The sequence below is a fragment of the Curcuma longa genome, chromosome 2, assembly GCF_044706935.1.
Source record: "Curcuma longa cultivar G26 ecotype Majalengka, Jawa Barat chromosome 2, ITB_CL_G26_1.1, whole genome shotgun sequence".
Classification (NCBI taxonomy): domain Eukaryota; kingdom Viridiplantae; phylum Streptophyta; class Magnoliopsida; order Zingiberales; family Zingiberaceae; genus Curcuma; species Curcuma longa.
The window spans coordinates 11,437,012-11,453,915 of record NC_133862.1 but is presented as its reverse complement, the minus strand read 5'-3'; the positions used below and the strand labels follow the sequence as shown (position 1 = coordinate 11,453,915).

At 39.8% G+C, this 16,904-nt stretch overlaps 2 protein-coding genes and 1 non-coding gene across 3 annotated transcripts; 1 reads left to right on the top strand and 2 right to left on the bottom strand.

Moving 5' to 3' along the window:
- Positions 1–585: 585 nt before the first annotated feature.
- TRNAS-AGA (transfer RNA serine (anticodon AGA)) lies at positions 586–667 on the bottom strand. Its single transcript has one exon. It is a non-coding gene; the product is annotated as a tRNA-Ser (tRNA).
- Positions 668–2,090: 1,423 nt separating this feature from the next.
- On the top strand, positions 2,091–4,108 carry LOC141822258 (floricaula/leafy homolog 1-like). Its single transcript, XM_074709699.1, has 3 exons — positions 2,091–2,604; positions 2,704–3,113; positions 3,531–4,108. Exons 1-3 carry the CDS (start codon positions 2,091–2,093, stop codon positions 3,909–3,911), a joined length of 1,305 nt encoding a protein of 434 aa, XP_074565800.1. The 3' UTR covers positions 3,912–4,108.
- A 169-nt stretch (positions 4,109–4,277) lies between these two features.
- On the bottom strand, positions 4,278–15,827 carry LOC141821080 (protein MEI2-like 4). The gene is made up of 15 exons (XM_074708446.1): positions 15,343–15,827; positions 14,678–14,852; positions 14,458–14,494; positions 13,535–13,756; positions 12,957–13,381; positions 12,621–12,779; positions 12,191–12,307; positions 11,957–12,105; positions 7,431–7,516; positions 6,885–7,319; positions 6,105–6,750; positions 5,918–6,002; positions 5,772–5,840; positions 5,365–5,544; positions 4,278–4,847 (listed from the first exon to the last, which is right to left on the bottom strand). The coding sequence occupies exons 2-15, from the start codon at positions 14,774–14,776 to the stop codon at positions 4,659–4,661; spliced, it is 2,898 nt and encodes a 965-aa protein (XP_074564547.1). The 5' UTR covers positions 14,777–14,852; positions 15,343–15,827; the 3' UTR covers positions 4,278–4,658.
- Positions 15,828–16,904: the final 1,077 nt, after the last annotated feature.

Below are 16,904 nucleotides of genomic sequence, written 5' to 3'. Positions count from 1 at the left end.
CAACGTAAAGCAATATAGAAGGAAAGGCTGAAATATCATTTTAGTATGTTCATTGGATATTTCTTCCCTCCACAAGCGAAAATCTAGCCTTAAGGAAATCCACAGGTGTAAGTGGTGGCACCAGGTGATTGATGATTGTCTTAAGGTACGACAGTGGGGTAACTACCAAAGAAGCCATTTAATGATGCGCATGGTTAATACTGATTAGTGCTCTAATTTGAGGAACAGCAATAATGGCAAGAGTAAACAGTGATGGTCAAGGAATTCTGACGAAGCCAACAAATGGTTGGGATCGATCGTTCTAAGATGACGGATTTCACTTTTTACAGAAAAAGAACCATTTAATGATGCGAATGGTTAATCCTGATTAGTGCTCTAATTTGAGGAAGTCCAATAATGGCAAGAGTAAACAACAGTGACGATCGATAACACGACGATAATTATAGTTAACATAATTGGAAAAATAAAAAGATGATATTGTATCATGGCGCTAATCTCAACGAACATTACATATAAATGATTTTATGCAAAACAAAAACTGGAATGTTCTCCGAATTGGAAACAGAAAATAAAATAAATAGATATCGTGGTCGGCAGGATTCGAACCTGCGCGGGCCGAGCCCACATGATTTCTAGTCATGCCCGATAACCACTCCGGCACGACCACTTGATGATGATTGCCCAACTAAAAATATAATGTTAGTTTTAAATTTGTTTTTGGGGGTAAATTCCTGCTTTCATTTAAAAGAATGCAAAAAAAATAAAATAATAAAGGGCTTATTTTTACTGTTTCATCTTAAAAAAAACACTTGTTTGGTTTGCAGACGTAGCTATTCTTAATACGAGTAAAACACTAATTAAACTTATATTTATTAGAGAATAATTAATGGATGAGTACGTAGCGGCAACATTAGAAAGAAAGAAAGAATTACATTTGAAATAGGAAGATCTATCGTTGTCGATCACCAGCTGAAAGATACAGAAAAGAAAAAGGACTAAACATATCTTTGAAAGCAAGCGCATGAACTTACGGCATCCATAACTTTTCATTCCACAAAATTTATACTCTTATCAGATAAGATTCACACAGGATCGGAGTTACGTTTAAGCTCAGGATAATTATACTAAAAGTCAAATCAACTCAAGCTTTGTAATTATATATATCTAGTTTTTTTTTTCCCTTTAATTTTCACAACAGTGTAAAAAATATCATGAAACATATTCTTCTCAGTAAGATCAGCCCTGCCATAGTTTCACCCTGATGCTGCGCAAACTGTAAAGAAACTTTTGGACGTCGTGCCTCCCTCCCCACAGCCATAGCGACCGCTGGTGAGTGGCTGTGCCTGTCATTTATCGCCGACGAGCGACGGCGACCAACGAAGATGATGGTTATCATTCACGTGCCGTTCTTCCACTTGCATTGCCTTAATATTTTAAGGGGGTCGATGCCCTGACTGAGTGAGTTCGAAGACTGCGCTCTGGATGCAGCTGAGTGGTCAATGGTCAAACATTTTAGAGCAGGCAATCAGAGACTACAAGAGAGATTGGCTTCCATGGAAGAAGAAAGAAATTGCTGAAGCTCGTTATGTTTTTCCAGATTAACATTTGATAGTTAGACTCCAAGTGGAATTTTACTTGACAGAATTTACTGATGCAGAGCTTCGGGAGTTGGGATCGATCAAACGTAGCTCTGCTAGAGAACAACTTGCTCACTCGCCCCGATGAACCAATGAGACATGAACTTTTTCTACCTCTTAATCATCGAGTGGGCCTTTGCCCGAAACTGAAACCATACAAGCTCTACACGTTGACTTGGGACGAGATGGACAAGATTAGCTTCTAATTGTAGACTCGCAGAAGTTATTGCTTCGTACGTAGAAGTGCACGTATACGCACGAATTTATACAGGAAAAGACAGGTAAAATTATGCCTTTTAAAAAAAAATTAAAAAAAATACGAGGGCAATTCCGTAAATTTGCGAGAAAGTCCTGCAAAGTACTACTGCGTGTCGACGTCTCTACGGGCTATAAAGCTAGAGACGGTGCGGAGGTGATCACAAAGCGGCAGGAGAAGTTGAGTGGTAGGAGGCGATGGATCCGGTCGACGCCTTCTCGGCGAACGTTTACAAGTGGGACCCGCGCGCTGCGACGCCGCACCCATGCCGCCTCGTAGAGCCCCTCCCTCTGCCACCGCTGCCGCCGCCGCCGCCGCAGCCGCTGGCTCCGCAGCCGGCTGCCGAAGCAGAGGATCAGCGACCTAGGGAACTGGGCGAGGTGTTCTCCGGATACGGCGTGCGGTACGCAACGGTGGCGCGGATCGGTGAGTTGGGATTCACGGCGTCGACGCTGGTGGGCATGACGGAGGCGGAAGTCGACGATATGATGGCCACCCTCGCTCACCTCTTCCGGTGGGACCTCCTCCTCGGCGAGCGCTACGGCATCAAGGCCGCTCTCCGCGCAGAGCGGCGCCGCCTGGTAAACTCCCGCCTTATGCTCCAGAACCGCGCCCACCACCGACTCGACGACGACGGCCGTCGCCTCCTTTTCCTGAACGACCATCAACTCCAAGGCAACAGCATCGCCCTCGACGCTTTTTCTCAAGAAGGTCATCTTATGCCAGTCCAGTCGATTAATTCTCTTCGCTCCGCTTCTAATATCAACCCTCCTATTAATTCCATGAAAATGGCGACCCTGCTTTTGGCAGGACTATCAGAGGAGCCGGTGCAGCTCGAGAAAGAAGCAGCAGGGAGCGGAGGAGAGGCCGCCACGGGCGTCGCCAAGAAGGACGTCAAGGGCAAGGACAAGAAGAAGAGCAGTGGACAGAAGAAGAAGAAGAAAAGGAGATCATTTCAAGAAGGGGAGGAAGAAGAGGATGACGATGAGGAGGAGGAGGAAGAGGAAGAGGAGTGGGGGTCAGGGTCGGAGACGTCGGGCAAGAGCCTCCGAGCGGAGCGACAGAGGGAGCACCCGTTCATCGTGACGGAGCCGGGGGAGGTGGCTCGGGCGAAGAAGAACGGCCTCGACTATCTTTTCCACCTCTACGACCAGTGCCGCCACTTCCTCCTCCAAGTGCAGGCCCTCGCCCGCCAGCACGGCCACAAGTGCCCCACCAAGGTCTGTACTTCCCTTCTCTCTCTAGCCTCTAGTCTACCCCCCTGCCTCCACGTAGCCCGGTAACAGAGTGGTGGCCCACTCACGCCTCCCCAGCCGTACCACGTGTCAGGACCGCCTTGGTTGTTATGAATGGCGAGAGGAGTTGTCTTGTCGAGAGGGCGGGACGATTTGACCACTTTATGAATCCGCATGCCTGGTCGCCGCCCGACACCAAACATCAAACGGGACCCCTGCTTCCGTGACACGTCACGAACTACCTACACCATCAACGCCGCCGTACTGAAGCCTCTTTAGCTCGTCGGAATTCGTGCTGAAGCTTAGCCTTTCTCCGGCCTTCTCTTCTCTTCCGTTGGCCACTGTATTTGTTTGGTGAATCGAAAAGCATAGAACTTTATACTGTATACGATTGTAATGCAGGTTACAAACCAAGTGTTCCGATACGCGAAGAAGGTGGGGGCGAGCTACATCAACAAGCCCAAGATGAGGCACTACGTGCACTGCTACGCGCTGCACTGCCTGGACGAGGAGGCGTCGAACGCGCTGCGGCGGTCGTTCAAGGAGCGGGGGGAGAACGTGGGGGCGTGGCGGCAGGCGTGTTACAAGCCGCTGGTGGCGATTTCGGCGAGGCACGGCTGGGATATCGACGCCGTCTTCAGCGCCCACCCTCGCCTCTCCGTCTGGTACGTCCCCACCAAGCTCCGCCAGCTATGCCATCTCGCCCGCAGCAACGCCAACGCCTCCACCAGCTCCGTCGACGGGCTTCCCACGCCGCCGCCGCCGCCGCCGATCATGTTCTAAGTCCCTTTCCGCCGATCCATGCACTGGGTTTGAGTATTTCTGCCTCATGTTATGAGATTGATTTCGGTCGACGGAAATATGAACGATATGGTTTTTAAGATCTGGAATGGTTAGGAAGTTTTTGTTCTTTCTTTATTTGGAAAAAAAGGATCCAGGTAATCTGATGTTTATAGATTTTAGAGATGTTAAATACTCTGTCGGAGGTTGCATCTTAATATAATACATACTTATTGAGTGAGTTCATTTGTAATGTTGTATTATATGAAATGCATGCTTTATTGAATAAAAATTATATAGTTATTTATTGTTAGTAACACAGTTGTTCTTAAAAAAAAAACTCAAATGAGAGCGAGCACTGGACCCAAATCTCACAGTAGCAAGAGTTCAAAATTCATACTATGGAAGTAACTCAAAATGCACAAAATCCAGAGAAGAGAGAAGGCCAAGGAAGGAGTAAAATCCACAGAGAAGACCTTCTTGAACCACAATCAGGTTATAGCATCCTGTCAAACTGGAGCTTGTATACATTGTATATTTCTCTTATAGTCAGCCAAAATCTTAAAGCTCTTCCTGCGTCGTCTTCTTCGCAGACTTTTTCTGACTTGATTCGCTGTTTAAATTGCCCAAGAAAGCAAGCAAAGCAACTGGGTTTTGTGCCACAAAACTACCAAAAATGGAGAAATCAAAGCTGCAGATTTTTCTGTTTAAAATCAAGTCTCGTTACATGTCTGCTCACAGGTCTCAGACTTAGTCGGCCAAGATCTGCGGCATGAGTCTCTCCAAGTCCTTCGTAGACTCTGATGGAGAGCCAGTTGCGTCAGGAGAAGCTTCCACATTTGCAACTGTAGGACTACCATGATGTTGCTCTTCGATGCCATTTGCAGTTCTTGACCTGCTCGACCGGGACCTGATATTGAGCCCCATAGGAAAGGGTTCCTGCATACAAAAATCCACTTAATGTTTGAATGTTCCAAGGGATCCAAATCTCAAAGGCTGAGGAGTCTCACAAAATTCTCCAGTTAGAAGGAAGAATAATGAGCAGGGTATAAACAGTTATGCAACTTTTTATTTACATAATAACATAGTAAAGAAAACAAATATCATTCGAATTTCATCGACAGTTAAGCAAAACAAGAACCTACTGGATAAATCATAACTTTGAAGCATGTCAAATAATTCCACAAGAAGTGGCTAATTCAGAATATATATGCACGAGATCTCTTACAATTAGCTATGTCTCAAGTACTTCACCTTACAAAACAAATATTTGAACAAGGTGAAATACAAAATTTGAAGGGCTGTGAAATGATACTCAATTCATGTGGGAAATTTAGAAATGCAAATTAGGTAACCAAGGTAGCAGAACACATTCATACTCAATTCACTGTAAGCAGAAGACTTGGAAAAGTGAAATTTGAACAAAATGGAGAACAAAAATTCAGTATCAGAGTACCTGGTCCCCTGCATTTGGACCATCTGAATGGAAAAGGATAGGACGACAACGTTTATCTTCATTCATTAGACTAGAATTCTGGAAATGAGTAATAAGAGCAGATTTCCCTTGAATTCTAGCGTATGCAAGTGAAGCAACTTTCTCACTGTTAAATTTTTCCCATTTCTTGCCATTGAATGACTGCACAGAGTGGAATACCGTTCTTTAACATCTTTTCAAAGAATAAAGGAAAATTATTTGACCATGCTTTGACAAATTCATAAGCACTAAGAGAAAAAGACAGATATGAGTAGTATTAACAAACTGATCATTCTTTAGCTGAGATACTCAACCATATCTCTTTTTTTCCCCTAGGAAAAGACTAATGCAAAAATTAAATTCATTTCAATAGAAAGTACTCAACCAACCTGATGAAATGGAATGATGTGCTGAGGTTTGGTCATGTTTATAAATGCATATCCAACATTGCACTTGTTCTGACAAAAGATTGGAACATTACGAATTAGATAAGTAAATCATTAAGCGCCAAGCGCATCAAGGATGTGTAGTTTACCTTAAAATCAATTGGTAAATAGAAAAAGTCATAAGTGCCGCGATGATTTTCATCGATTGCAGCCAACAACATCTTGGAAGTATACCTGCAAACCAGTTTATAACACTTCATTTTAGTTATGGATTCGTTTTGGCAATGAAAACAAATGGTTAGGGAATTTATTGAAGTGAAATACAGAATTACATACTTATTAGGAATGTTTTTTAGCATAAGTGTTGTACGGGAGTCTTCACCACGTATAATAAGTTCAATATCAAGTTCATACTGCTTTTTGCTATCAGCCTGATTAGAATTTGCATCATTTCTTCGACTCTTAATACGATCAATTGGACCATCAAGTGAACTAGGTGTAAGAATCATAGCACTCCTACCATGGAAGATCTGGCCCCTTTGTTGAGATGAAGAGATCCCCACAAGCGAAGGGTTAGGGTCAATACAATTTCCAATAGCATGAGCGGGGAGGCCACGAGAAGCAATTTCCATTGGATGCAGCTTAGGAATGTCAGAAAACCTCATGTTTCCAAGAGATCCAGGAAGCAAAGCATGTGAATCAGTGGCAGTCCCACCGTAGCCATGTCGTTTGTCCCAAAGTGGAGTGACTTGAGGTGCCGAACCAGCATGGTGCAAAGGTCGAACTGTATTCAGCATATGACATGATGATCTTAGATCCCTATGCATCTGAGATTGATCATGAGTGGGGACGTTGTTCACAAATGATGACAAATTTGACCATGATATCGGGCTAGGGGGTGGGTGATGATATGCATTTGAATTATCCCAAACATATGGTTGCCCATTAAGAGGGAAACTTCCAATTCCAGTAAATCCAATAGCTGTAGGAAGACAATGAATGAATAAGCAAAGAGATGACAAAAAAAGTAAGTTAACGAATCACATTGATAAAACTCAATATACTTCACATTTGCAACTGAGGAAAATAAGGAGTACATAAAGTTTTAGTGTTCACCATTATTGTACTGATTAAGGGTACCAGAGCCCACTTCCTGGAGAAATCTGTTATTGGTTTCTTCAGCAGATCTCAAGTTGACATTAAAGCTCATAGCTGACATCAGATTTGGGGATTCACATGGAATGCCATTTGTTGTTCCATTATGAAAATCTGGAAGTGAATGAGGATGGAAACTAGTTATGCCTTGCCCTTGAACTCCAAAATTGAACTGGTTTAATGAATGGCTAAGATCTGTATGAGCAGCTTGATTGTAGTGACCACTTATGGATGCAAATCCCAAAGTTGATGATAAATTCTGGGATACAGCGGAAGAGATAGCATGGGATGTGGCCTCTGTGAATGGGCTAATTGGTGCACAAACTGTAGAGTGAAGTCTATCGAAAGATCTATTTTCAAGACCATTGGGTGCAATTATTCCACGAGACACGGATCCTGAAAACCCAATAGAACATAAATAAAATTTTGGCATTTAATGAACATAAACTGTCTTGAAAAATGCATAGGATGGATCTTCATAGGGAATAAAAGGCATGATAAGGGTACCAAAACATCCTGATTTAGAGTGACCATCACTACCCGACTTCCATCCATTTGATGCTTCCTGCTCCAACTCTGGAGATTGCATCAAGCTGCCCATTCAAGAAATAGGTCACTCATGCATGATCCATAAGGGAGGAGATAATCAACAAATGAGAATAACAAGAAAAGTGTCTGGCATGGAAAAGAATTAAAAGCATAAAAATGGAAAATACGGATATGTGATCTGTGTATAATAATAGTTAATGAGCAAGGTTTTACAAAGAAGAAATTATATGCTATATATCACTGTGATTGGTCAAACCAAGATAAAAATCACATATGAAAACCAACAAAATCAACCTGACATAGAAAAGAACTAAATTTAAACCAAAAAATACTAAACCAACTCGAATATCAAGCCAAGTTCACTTTGATTGCCACAAGACCAACAATATAATATTCCAAGAAACTTGTCCTCCAAGTGAATATGCATATATTGAAGCTCTCCTGTAGTTAACTTTTCCTCTCTAATTTTGGTTGATGCTCCATATGCATGGTAAAATATTTATTTAAAGCTTCGTAAATCAATTGGTGTCTGCCAAAGAAAATTTGAGGGTGGCCTCTTCATCAATGATCTTGCTATCAATAACCCCACTTCTCTTCTAATAGTGGCTGAGGTAGAAAAACATCTACTCCATGGTCATGATCTATGATTGACTAGATCTCATACAATCCTTATCCTAGTTGTCGATCAACAAAGCAATCACTCCCTTTATTGTCTTGCATGCATGTCACTTGGGCATAAGGACAGAAACATCTTCAAGCATCACAATATCAAACTACTAAGACTCTTTTTTCTTAACATATACCACAATGCATATTCCTCTTTATCTCAAACGCCTCACAACTTTTCTCACTCTACTTATCTCTTTTCAACATCAAAACATCATACTCCAAAAATCTTGTCACTCAGAGCATCTCCCCTAGCAGCCTCTAGTTCATTAATGCCGTTTACAAGGTCATGTCCATATGGCGTACTTGGGACCTCCTCGAGTTAAGTCTGTGGCTGGATTCATAATTGCAAGACTTATATGATTCATAATTTGTATTGTAAGATACAATTCAATTTGGCAGCACATATTATATTATACGAATTTAACATTTAAATAAGTTGTTACTATTCTATAAGACTCAATAAAAATCATATTTTAGCAATTCTAGAAAGGGGGAAATTCATTAGAAATAAAATCTGACCAACTAAAATTTAAACCCAAACACTAAAAAATTAGACATAACCCATTTTGAAAATGGAGATGATTTTATTGTTACATAACATAGATGAAGAGTTAGGGAACGGTGGAAACTGATTTGGGAAAAGAAATCATGACGCATAGAGACTCAAGGTCAATAGCAAGGGTGATATCACTCTTATTGCGTCTTGTCACATAGAGACTCAAGGTCGATAGCGAGGGTGATGTCACCCCTCTTATTGTGAAGATCTCTTTGGTTGTGCCTTCATAAAAAAATTAATGAGCTAAATTTGACCCATAGTCTTCTAAATTTGTCCGACAATACACTTGTATACAACTCCTTTATATCCTTGCCTAATTAGGACAAATAAGTACAAGGAGGCTTAGATGAGCAACGATGATCACAACCACCACAATTAATCAAGAAGTTAGGGAGCTATTTTTAATTGGCTAGTCCATGCAAGTTTTACTTGGTTGCCATATGAAGCTTGCCAGTGCTTCTTTGGATATTCATCTTTTATTTTCCTACCTTTCTTCTTTGGGTCCTTGAGAACATGCCATAAATGTAAACCTATTTCGGGCATTTATTTTATATGGATGAGGATTTTGCCTTCCTTTTCCCTCAACAAAACAACTTGCCGAATCAGAGACTCAAACTGCAATTAAATTAACATAAAATGGTCTAGGAATCAAAATTATTCAAAAACAAGAAAGTCTATGGCATGCTAGTAAACTGGAATGAGAAAGGTTACAACAATGAGTGGCATGCATCAAAGAGTTCAAACGACTCTAGTTAAGATACCCATATATCTTACTCCAATCTTGGATCACAAAAATGAATCATCTTTCATAAATAGAATACAAACTATATATAGGCAAGCGCTTAATTGAATATTTGCCCATCGTCCTTTAAACACTCAACGAATGATGAAACACAAAATCTAGTGCACATTGGTCAATATTGATGTCAACAACATTCTCTTAAAAACACATCCTGCATAGTGAATACAATGTTAGCTATTCTCTATGCTAAGAACTAAGTTCTCAGTGGTTTATCAGGTAATACAACTTATTCACACTGATGTGTTCGTTCTCAACATTCAAAATGTTGTAGCAAAAGTCTTAAAAGCTTATTTGAATAATTTCACATGAGTGCGGCATATAGGCCTAATTTCTATGAGGGAAGGTACACCTAGAGAAAGAGAGAAGGTAGGGGAAATAATTAATAAAAATGGTTAGGAAATTTTTTTCTAAGATTTGGTGATAGAAGCAAAGAATTAGAGTTTCCCTTCTAACCATTTTCTTGGAGGCGAGAAAAGATGGAGAGAAACTTAAATTTCAAAAATTTATTTGTCAAAACTATAAAACAAATATATCTGAAAAGAAAATAATTTAAATCATTTTGGGCCAGATTCACTCTCCATTGCACATGAATAGTGAATACTATCTTTTTTGCCCAAAGTGCGGAAGCAAATTTGGTACAAACTAAGAAAAATTTTGCCTAGTTCTTTTCTTTCCTCTCCATTTTCACCAAAATAAATAAGGAGAAAGGGCTGCTAGAGAAATCTTTTTGCTACCTTATTTCAGTCCATATTTCCTTGTCTTGTAAGAAACGTTGTCTAAAGGTTTAGATGGTTGGACATTAGTGATCTCAACTACTTGTCAACCAAGAAGATGGAGCACAATCTACCACAACTTCACCATCCAAAACAAATATATGAAATTGACCCACAAATAGCAACAAAGATTCCCCACCCTTCTTGATTGTTCAGAAGAAAAACCATCTATATATCAACCTTGAACTCCCTATGATGGACTAAAAAGCTTTAAATCATTCAACAATTAGCATATATTCACAATTAAGTTATACATTAGACATTTTGGTATTGTTTCCCTTCTTTCATCTGTACAATCAGATGATGTCAGATCGAGTTAGAATCATACATCTTCCACTTGCTTTAAGACACCACCAATTAGAAAGGAAAAGATAGATATAGTTTCGATACAAGGAACTACCTAACTCAAATTATCGTTATTGCTAAATAGATTTTATGAGTTATTGAGTTCTATGTAAATATCATTTTCAGTAATTAATACATTCAGTCAACTTTAACATTCAATGACGAAAATCATATTGCAAATTGTAGATAAAACTAAAATTATGTCCTAAAATACTAATATTAGTTTTATATTGACAAAGAATAGAAAATTGAGGGGGAAATGCATGGTTTGAAATCTCGTACTATGATAGGTGAAACGGTCGAAATGTATAAGGACAGTCCGATGCACAAAGCTCCTGCCAATATAGGATCTTGGGGAAAGGTCTGACCACATTAGGTCTATTGTACGCAGTCTTATTCTGCATTGCAAAAGGTTGTTTCTACGACTTGAATCCGTGATCTCCAGGTCACACGACATCAATTTTACTAGTCAAAATGTATCATTTTAATAAATTACCGAAACTTGACATTGCTCAACATCAAGACAATGTCTCCTATGTCATTATATCGATCATGTCGACGAGTATCATTTCATGTCAACATGCATCACCCTTTGGTATGCTAAAATTGAGATAATGTATTCGTTTATTTTATTTTTTAGTTTGTCTATAATGTCAAAATCATAGCATTGCAAGTAGAAAGCAAATATAGATTATCTTTTTATTTATCTCTTTCCTCCTTCCACCTCCAATTTACGACTGGCACCATATATCGGAATGTCGGTACGATGCCAAATAGTAAGGTTTCAATCAAAGACTAAACATGGCAAGGCTTGAGTTTCCGAACCTTGATCTATACATTTATTTTTGACGGACTGAGTAGTTTTAAAAGGGTAAAAGTCCAAAATAAATTGTCATTTTTTTATTATGCAAAGAATAATATTTATTGCCATCGCATGAATTTAAATAACTACTGAGATAACATTGATCTTCAACTGGATGAACAAAATAGATAAAACCCTTGGCAAAACATAAATGGCAAACTCTGCCCAAGGTATACTGTGTGAGTCCTGAGAGCCTAAATAATTCAGGGTGGTTTATGCATTAAACATAGAACTTAGATTCAATTCAACTCTTTGTTCAAGACAAATTAACAAAGATAATGAAACATAGAACATTATTACGTTGCCACCAGATAAGCATGATAGTCATTAGTAATCATTAAAGCTCAAAATTCAGAATATAATAGGAAAAGCTAGTCCATTATTATTATTCACTACAAGATTTTATAGAAAATGAACTGCTATAGGATGAATTGTAAAAATATCAATATATGACTGAGTTCATTTGGATAATACTACCGTCTTGCACCTCCAGGACGGCTAGACTCAAGCTTGATTTTCTTGCCTGCAATATCACTCCTGTTTAAAGAATGAAGTGCAGCTTCGGCAGCTCTCACATCATAAAATTCTATAAATTTATGATTATGCTTATGAGGTGTTTCACGTATCTGGAGTCAAAATTTCTATTTTCAGCATCCATACCATTTCTGTATATGAGCAAAATGTAAAAGCAACAATCAGAATACTTATCACCTCTTTGATTTCGCCATAAGGACCAAATATGTGACGAAGATCATCATTTGAAATAGATGAATCAAGGTTGAATACCACAAGTGTCCCCTGGTTTATGTCTTTCTCTGATGGATTGTCCTGACAATTAGAAATGAATTAACAAACGACGAGGTAAAAGTCTCTGGATACATTATCCACAATGGATGAACAAGTTTCTATGAAATAAAGAACCAAGCATCAAGGAATCACTTCGATAGGATATTTCACAGTTTAGGCATAACCAGAGGAATCCAGTTTACATTACCCAAGATACCATTTCATTTTATTGAAAGCTACAAAGCTGGGTATGGTGAATTATTTCAGAAGGCTATAATAGACTATAAACTTTTAATTACTACCAATTCCACTACAACAAATAGAGTAGGAAGTCTGAACATGTGATGTAGTTTACCTTTGGAATTGAAAAATGGATGTCAAGCTTCCTCCGCCTCAATGGCTTATTTTGAAGTGATTTCATCGCATTTCGGGCTGCTCTTATGTCGTAGTAAGAAATCATAACAAAACCTCGATGTTTACAGGCAGTGTAGATTGTCCGTATCTCACCATATTGCTGCAAAATTTCAGTATATCCAATCAATACCAGCTAACTCTGTGGCATCTAATATTCAAACTTAACAAACAGTTGTTGTGCAACAATATAAGGAAAATATCAATGACAAGAAAACCAACAGTTGAGCGCCTCAGTAATGTTAGCGAAAAACAAAAACATTATTACAAGAATAAGTACCTCAAAAAGAGATTTTAACTCAGCATCTTCAACATTGCTATTAATGTTTCGAACAAAAAGAGTTCTTGAAGGGTGTTCACCAAAAGGGTGTTCACCAGAAAATAAGCCATTTAGTGCACTTAGCTGCTCATTAGCTGCTTCTACAACAAGTTCAGAAGCTTTATTGGCATCAATAGTATCATCAACTTCTAGTTCCATACCTCCGCCACTGTAGAATATGTCATCATCAATTTCACCTCTATTATGGACTCGACCAACAAATCCAATATCATCATTAACACCAGATAGTAAATCATCATCATCAGGAAGAAGGTTTCCTATTGTTCGAGCTTCTAGTTCTTCCATTGATTGAAAAGGCTCATCTTCATCTAAGTTATTTTCATCTCTGGACTGACAGAAAGTGACATTGCTTGATGATAATTGCACTGCCTCATCAAAAATGATAGAGATGATAGTCAAGATTACATTTGGAAATCTGCTAAAGCATGTAATAGACCTCTGTAAAAGGAAACATTCATAGCAGAACATTGTCAAAAAATAACAGCATATTAACTCCACAAAGATGAAAAGGAACATACACTTTTTTACAAATATATCTGATAAAGAACTTGAGAAAAATCTGTCATAAAGGGGTCCACTCTGATGTTTGGGTTCCCTGATTGCGGAAGTAGATAGACTGGAAAGATCAGATTGGAGAGATGAAAAATGATCAACATCTTTCCACGAATTTGATATGCCAATCATCTGCTCCCTTTGCATACAAAGTCCACTCTGCCCTAGATTTTTCTGGGGGTGAGTTCCTGCCATAGGAACTTAATTAGTGGAGATGAAACTGACTAATTTCTTAACATCGATTGTCACTTCTTGTGCTCCTGCAGTAGACAAACACTAACACACTTGAAGACATGGTAGTGCAGGAAGAAAAAGTAGAGAAAACAAAAGCCTCCAATAAGGATTCACAAAATTCAGAAACAATGAGCAAATCTATAGACAATATACCAAAATTTAGTTACTTTCCAAACTCCTGCCAACCATATGGAAATCTACTTCAGCTATGTCTTTACTCAATTTGAAAAGCTTACCAAATGAGTTGCAAGACAGACTAGACAGAACCCAAACTTAAAATCCCACTAATAGTTCACACATCAATCTTTGAAATGGAAAGTTTTAAAAGCTTCCCATTTATATGTCACACAGCAATCTTTAAAATGGAAGGTACTAAAACTTCCCATCGATAGCTAACACAACAATCTTTGAATGGAAGGCTGCAAAACTTCCAAATGATAACGCTCAGAAAAATCTTTTAAATGGAAAGCTGTAGTCTTTCTAAAATGGCCAACCGAGATCGGTGCATTACCAAAGGAGTTAATTAAAATAGCCCTTGAACGCGAAGAAATACACTTCGGACTTTCTTTCTCATTCGCATAGGGTTACAGATAGATCCCAATGTGCACAATCATTAACAGTCAATACAAACGTTAAATAAAGTTTTATTGCTCACCATGATGATCGCCTGATTTCTTCAAACCAACTTGCCTCTGCAATAATAGATATATCAAAAAGGCAAACACAGAAAATTGAGGCGTCATATGATAAAAATAATATCAATGTTTCTCAACGAAAAAAAAAAGAGAGTGAAGAAAACCGATCAAGTAGAGGGAGAGTACTCAGGAAAGAGAGCACATGGTCACTTAGTTATTCTTGTAAACCTAGGTAATTACCTCCGTTAGAAAGGCTAGCTCCTCGAAGAAGAGGGAAGAGTCCTCAGAATTCCGAACAAATGGAGACAGGCCGTTATGTTCCATGATTCTAGTCGGCATCTCGTGGCAACTGAGGAGAAATGAGCCCAATATCCTTTTTGGATAATGTCAGTTGTCCTCAGTCAAAGGTCACCCTCTGCCGCAGATCCAAGCAAAAAAGACAGAATCAGATCAAGCAACCACTATCTCCTCATCAATGAAACAGTCGAGAAGACGATTAACCTCTTTAAACGAGCCGAAAGGCGGAGGAGGAGGAGAAAAGATAAAAAGATCAAGCTGACAAGAAAATGGCGAGGCTTCAAAATTTTTCCCAAAAAAAAAAAAAGAGTAACATTTGGTCTACAAAATTGCTTCTTTTGTCAGCGAAAGAAACAGAACCAACAATTGAAGTTAAAGCATGGAAAAAGAAAATGTGCTAACATTCAAACCAACTGACAAGACAAAAACAAAAGCAAGTAGAAAGATTTGAGGAATTCGATTGTTTAAGCACAGGAAAATCATGCCTCCACCAGAGCTCTGACCTCAAAAACCAATCTTTCCTAACAGATCGCTTAAATTATGAATCGCAGATAAAACCAAAACTCTCATCGAGTAAAATAAATAGGAGCAAAAAAAAAAAAACTCACCAGATTGCTCTCTCTTCCATCAAACCATAGACTGCGCGAAAAAGCACGAACGGAGCTGGAGCGGGCGGTAATTTAAAAGAAGCTACTCGCGGAAGTATAGATTACAATGCAAGGCAAAGAGGAGGGGGCGACGGCCAACGACTCAAACGAGCAAGGAAGGTAATTCCACGGATGATTCGCCTCGGCATTCATGCCGTTCGTGAACGTCCAAACCCCGTCCTTCAATGCCACTTCCTTCTTTTCCCCTCCAACGCCATCAGGACGAGAACCCCGCCTCACCTCCGCCCGCCACATTCCAATATCATATTTTTGTTTTTCCCCCACTCACTCACTCCCACACTTCCTCCCTCTTCTCAGTAGTTGTCGTTTTCTCGAGATTTGGTCCGGCGACACCGAGTCCGGTGAGAAGCTCGGACGGTTTACAGCATGAATCGCCGCGCGCAGTCCCCCTCTGCCTCTACAGTTTTTCCGAAAAAGAAGCGGAGAAGAGCAGAGCGCACGGAGGACCAGACCGCCGTGGCAGCGGCAAGGGGGTACCAGGGGGGATTGGGAGCTGGTGGGAATTAAGAAAAATTGATTATCTTGCGACAAACGGGGAGGAAGAGGAAGAGGAAGACGAAGACGGAAACGGCGGTGCTGCTGTGCCGTTATTTTGGCTTTGTCCTGTTCTGTTGCGGAGTTACATAACGCTTCGGGACACCATCGCCCACGTTGCGTTCCGATCTAAAGTAGAGTCCAACGTTCGAATCACGTAACGGAATCTATCACTGTGCGGGAATATCTCCGTCGTCCATTGACACTATCACCCTCAACATTTCCCACTATTTACTCATACTTATTCCTATGCATCATAATTTTAACTATTATTATCATTTTATTTACAAATAAAATTTATTTTTTCTATCCGCAAAACAAATTGACTCAACACCAAACTCATTCATTAACTATGCCCTTAAATAGATACATGTTTAAATAAAATATCTATCTAAAAATTTTCTAATATTATAAATCACATCTTTGAAGACTTTGATGCCTCTTAATTAATTAATTTATTTATTTATCTTTATTCTCTTCATTTATTAAGATCTACTGTACTTTTTCTACCTCGATATTTATTAAATTATTTGATTTTTTTAATCAATTACATTAAAATAATAAACTGGATAGGCAGATTGAGCGTGGCATTTCCGAACGGGCGAGGCTTCGCGCCTTTCCACTTTTGCACGCATGCTGCCACGTGTCGTCTCGTGTTTCATTTTCCCCGCTAAGCCACCCGCAGTGCCGAGTTACGGTGGGCCCGACGGAAGCCTGTCCAATAAGGTCCCGGTAAGAAATGCTTCAATTTCCGGGCGAAAGCGATTCGAATTTATTTACTTTCACGGGGGTCAGAAACCGTCACGAAACAGACGGGTCCCACTCTTCGCGCGGATTACGTCATGCCACGGATGCGAATCCTGAATTATACGCAATCAAACCAGCTGCGGTCCCAGTGGTTGATCTGCTGGCTCCTGTCCGCGACGAACAGCAGAAGGCTCCGGACGCCGACGGTGGCCTGCGCGAGG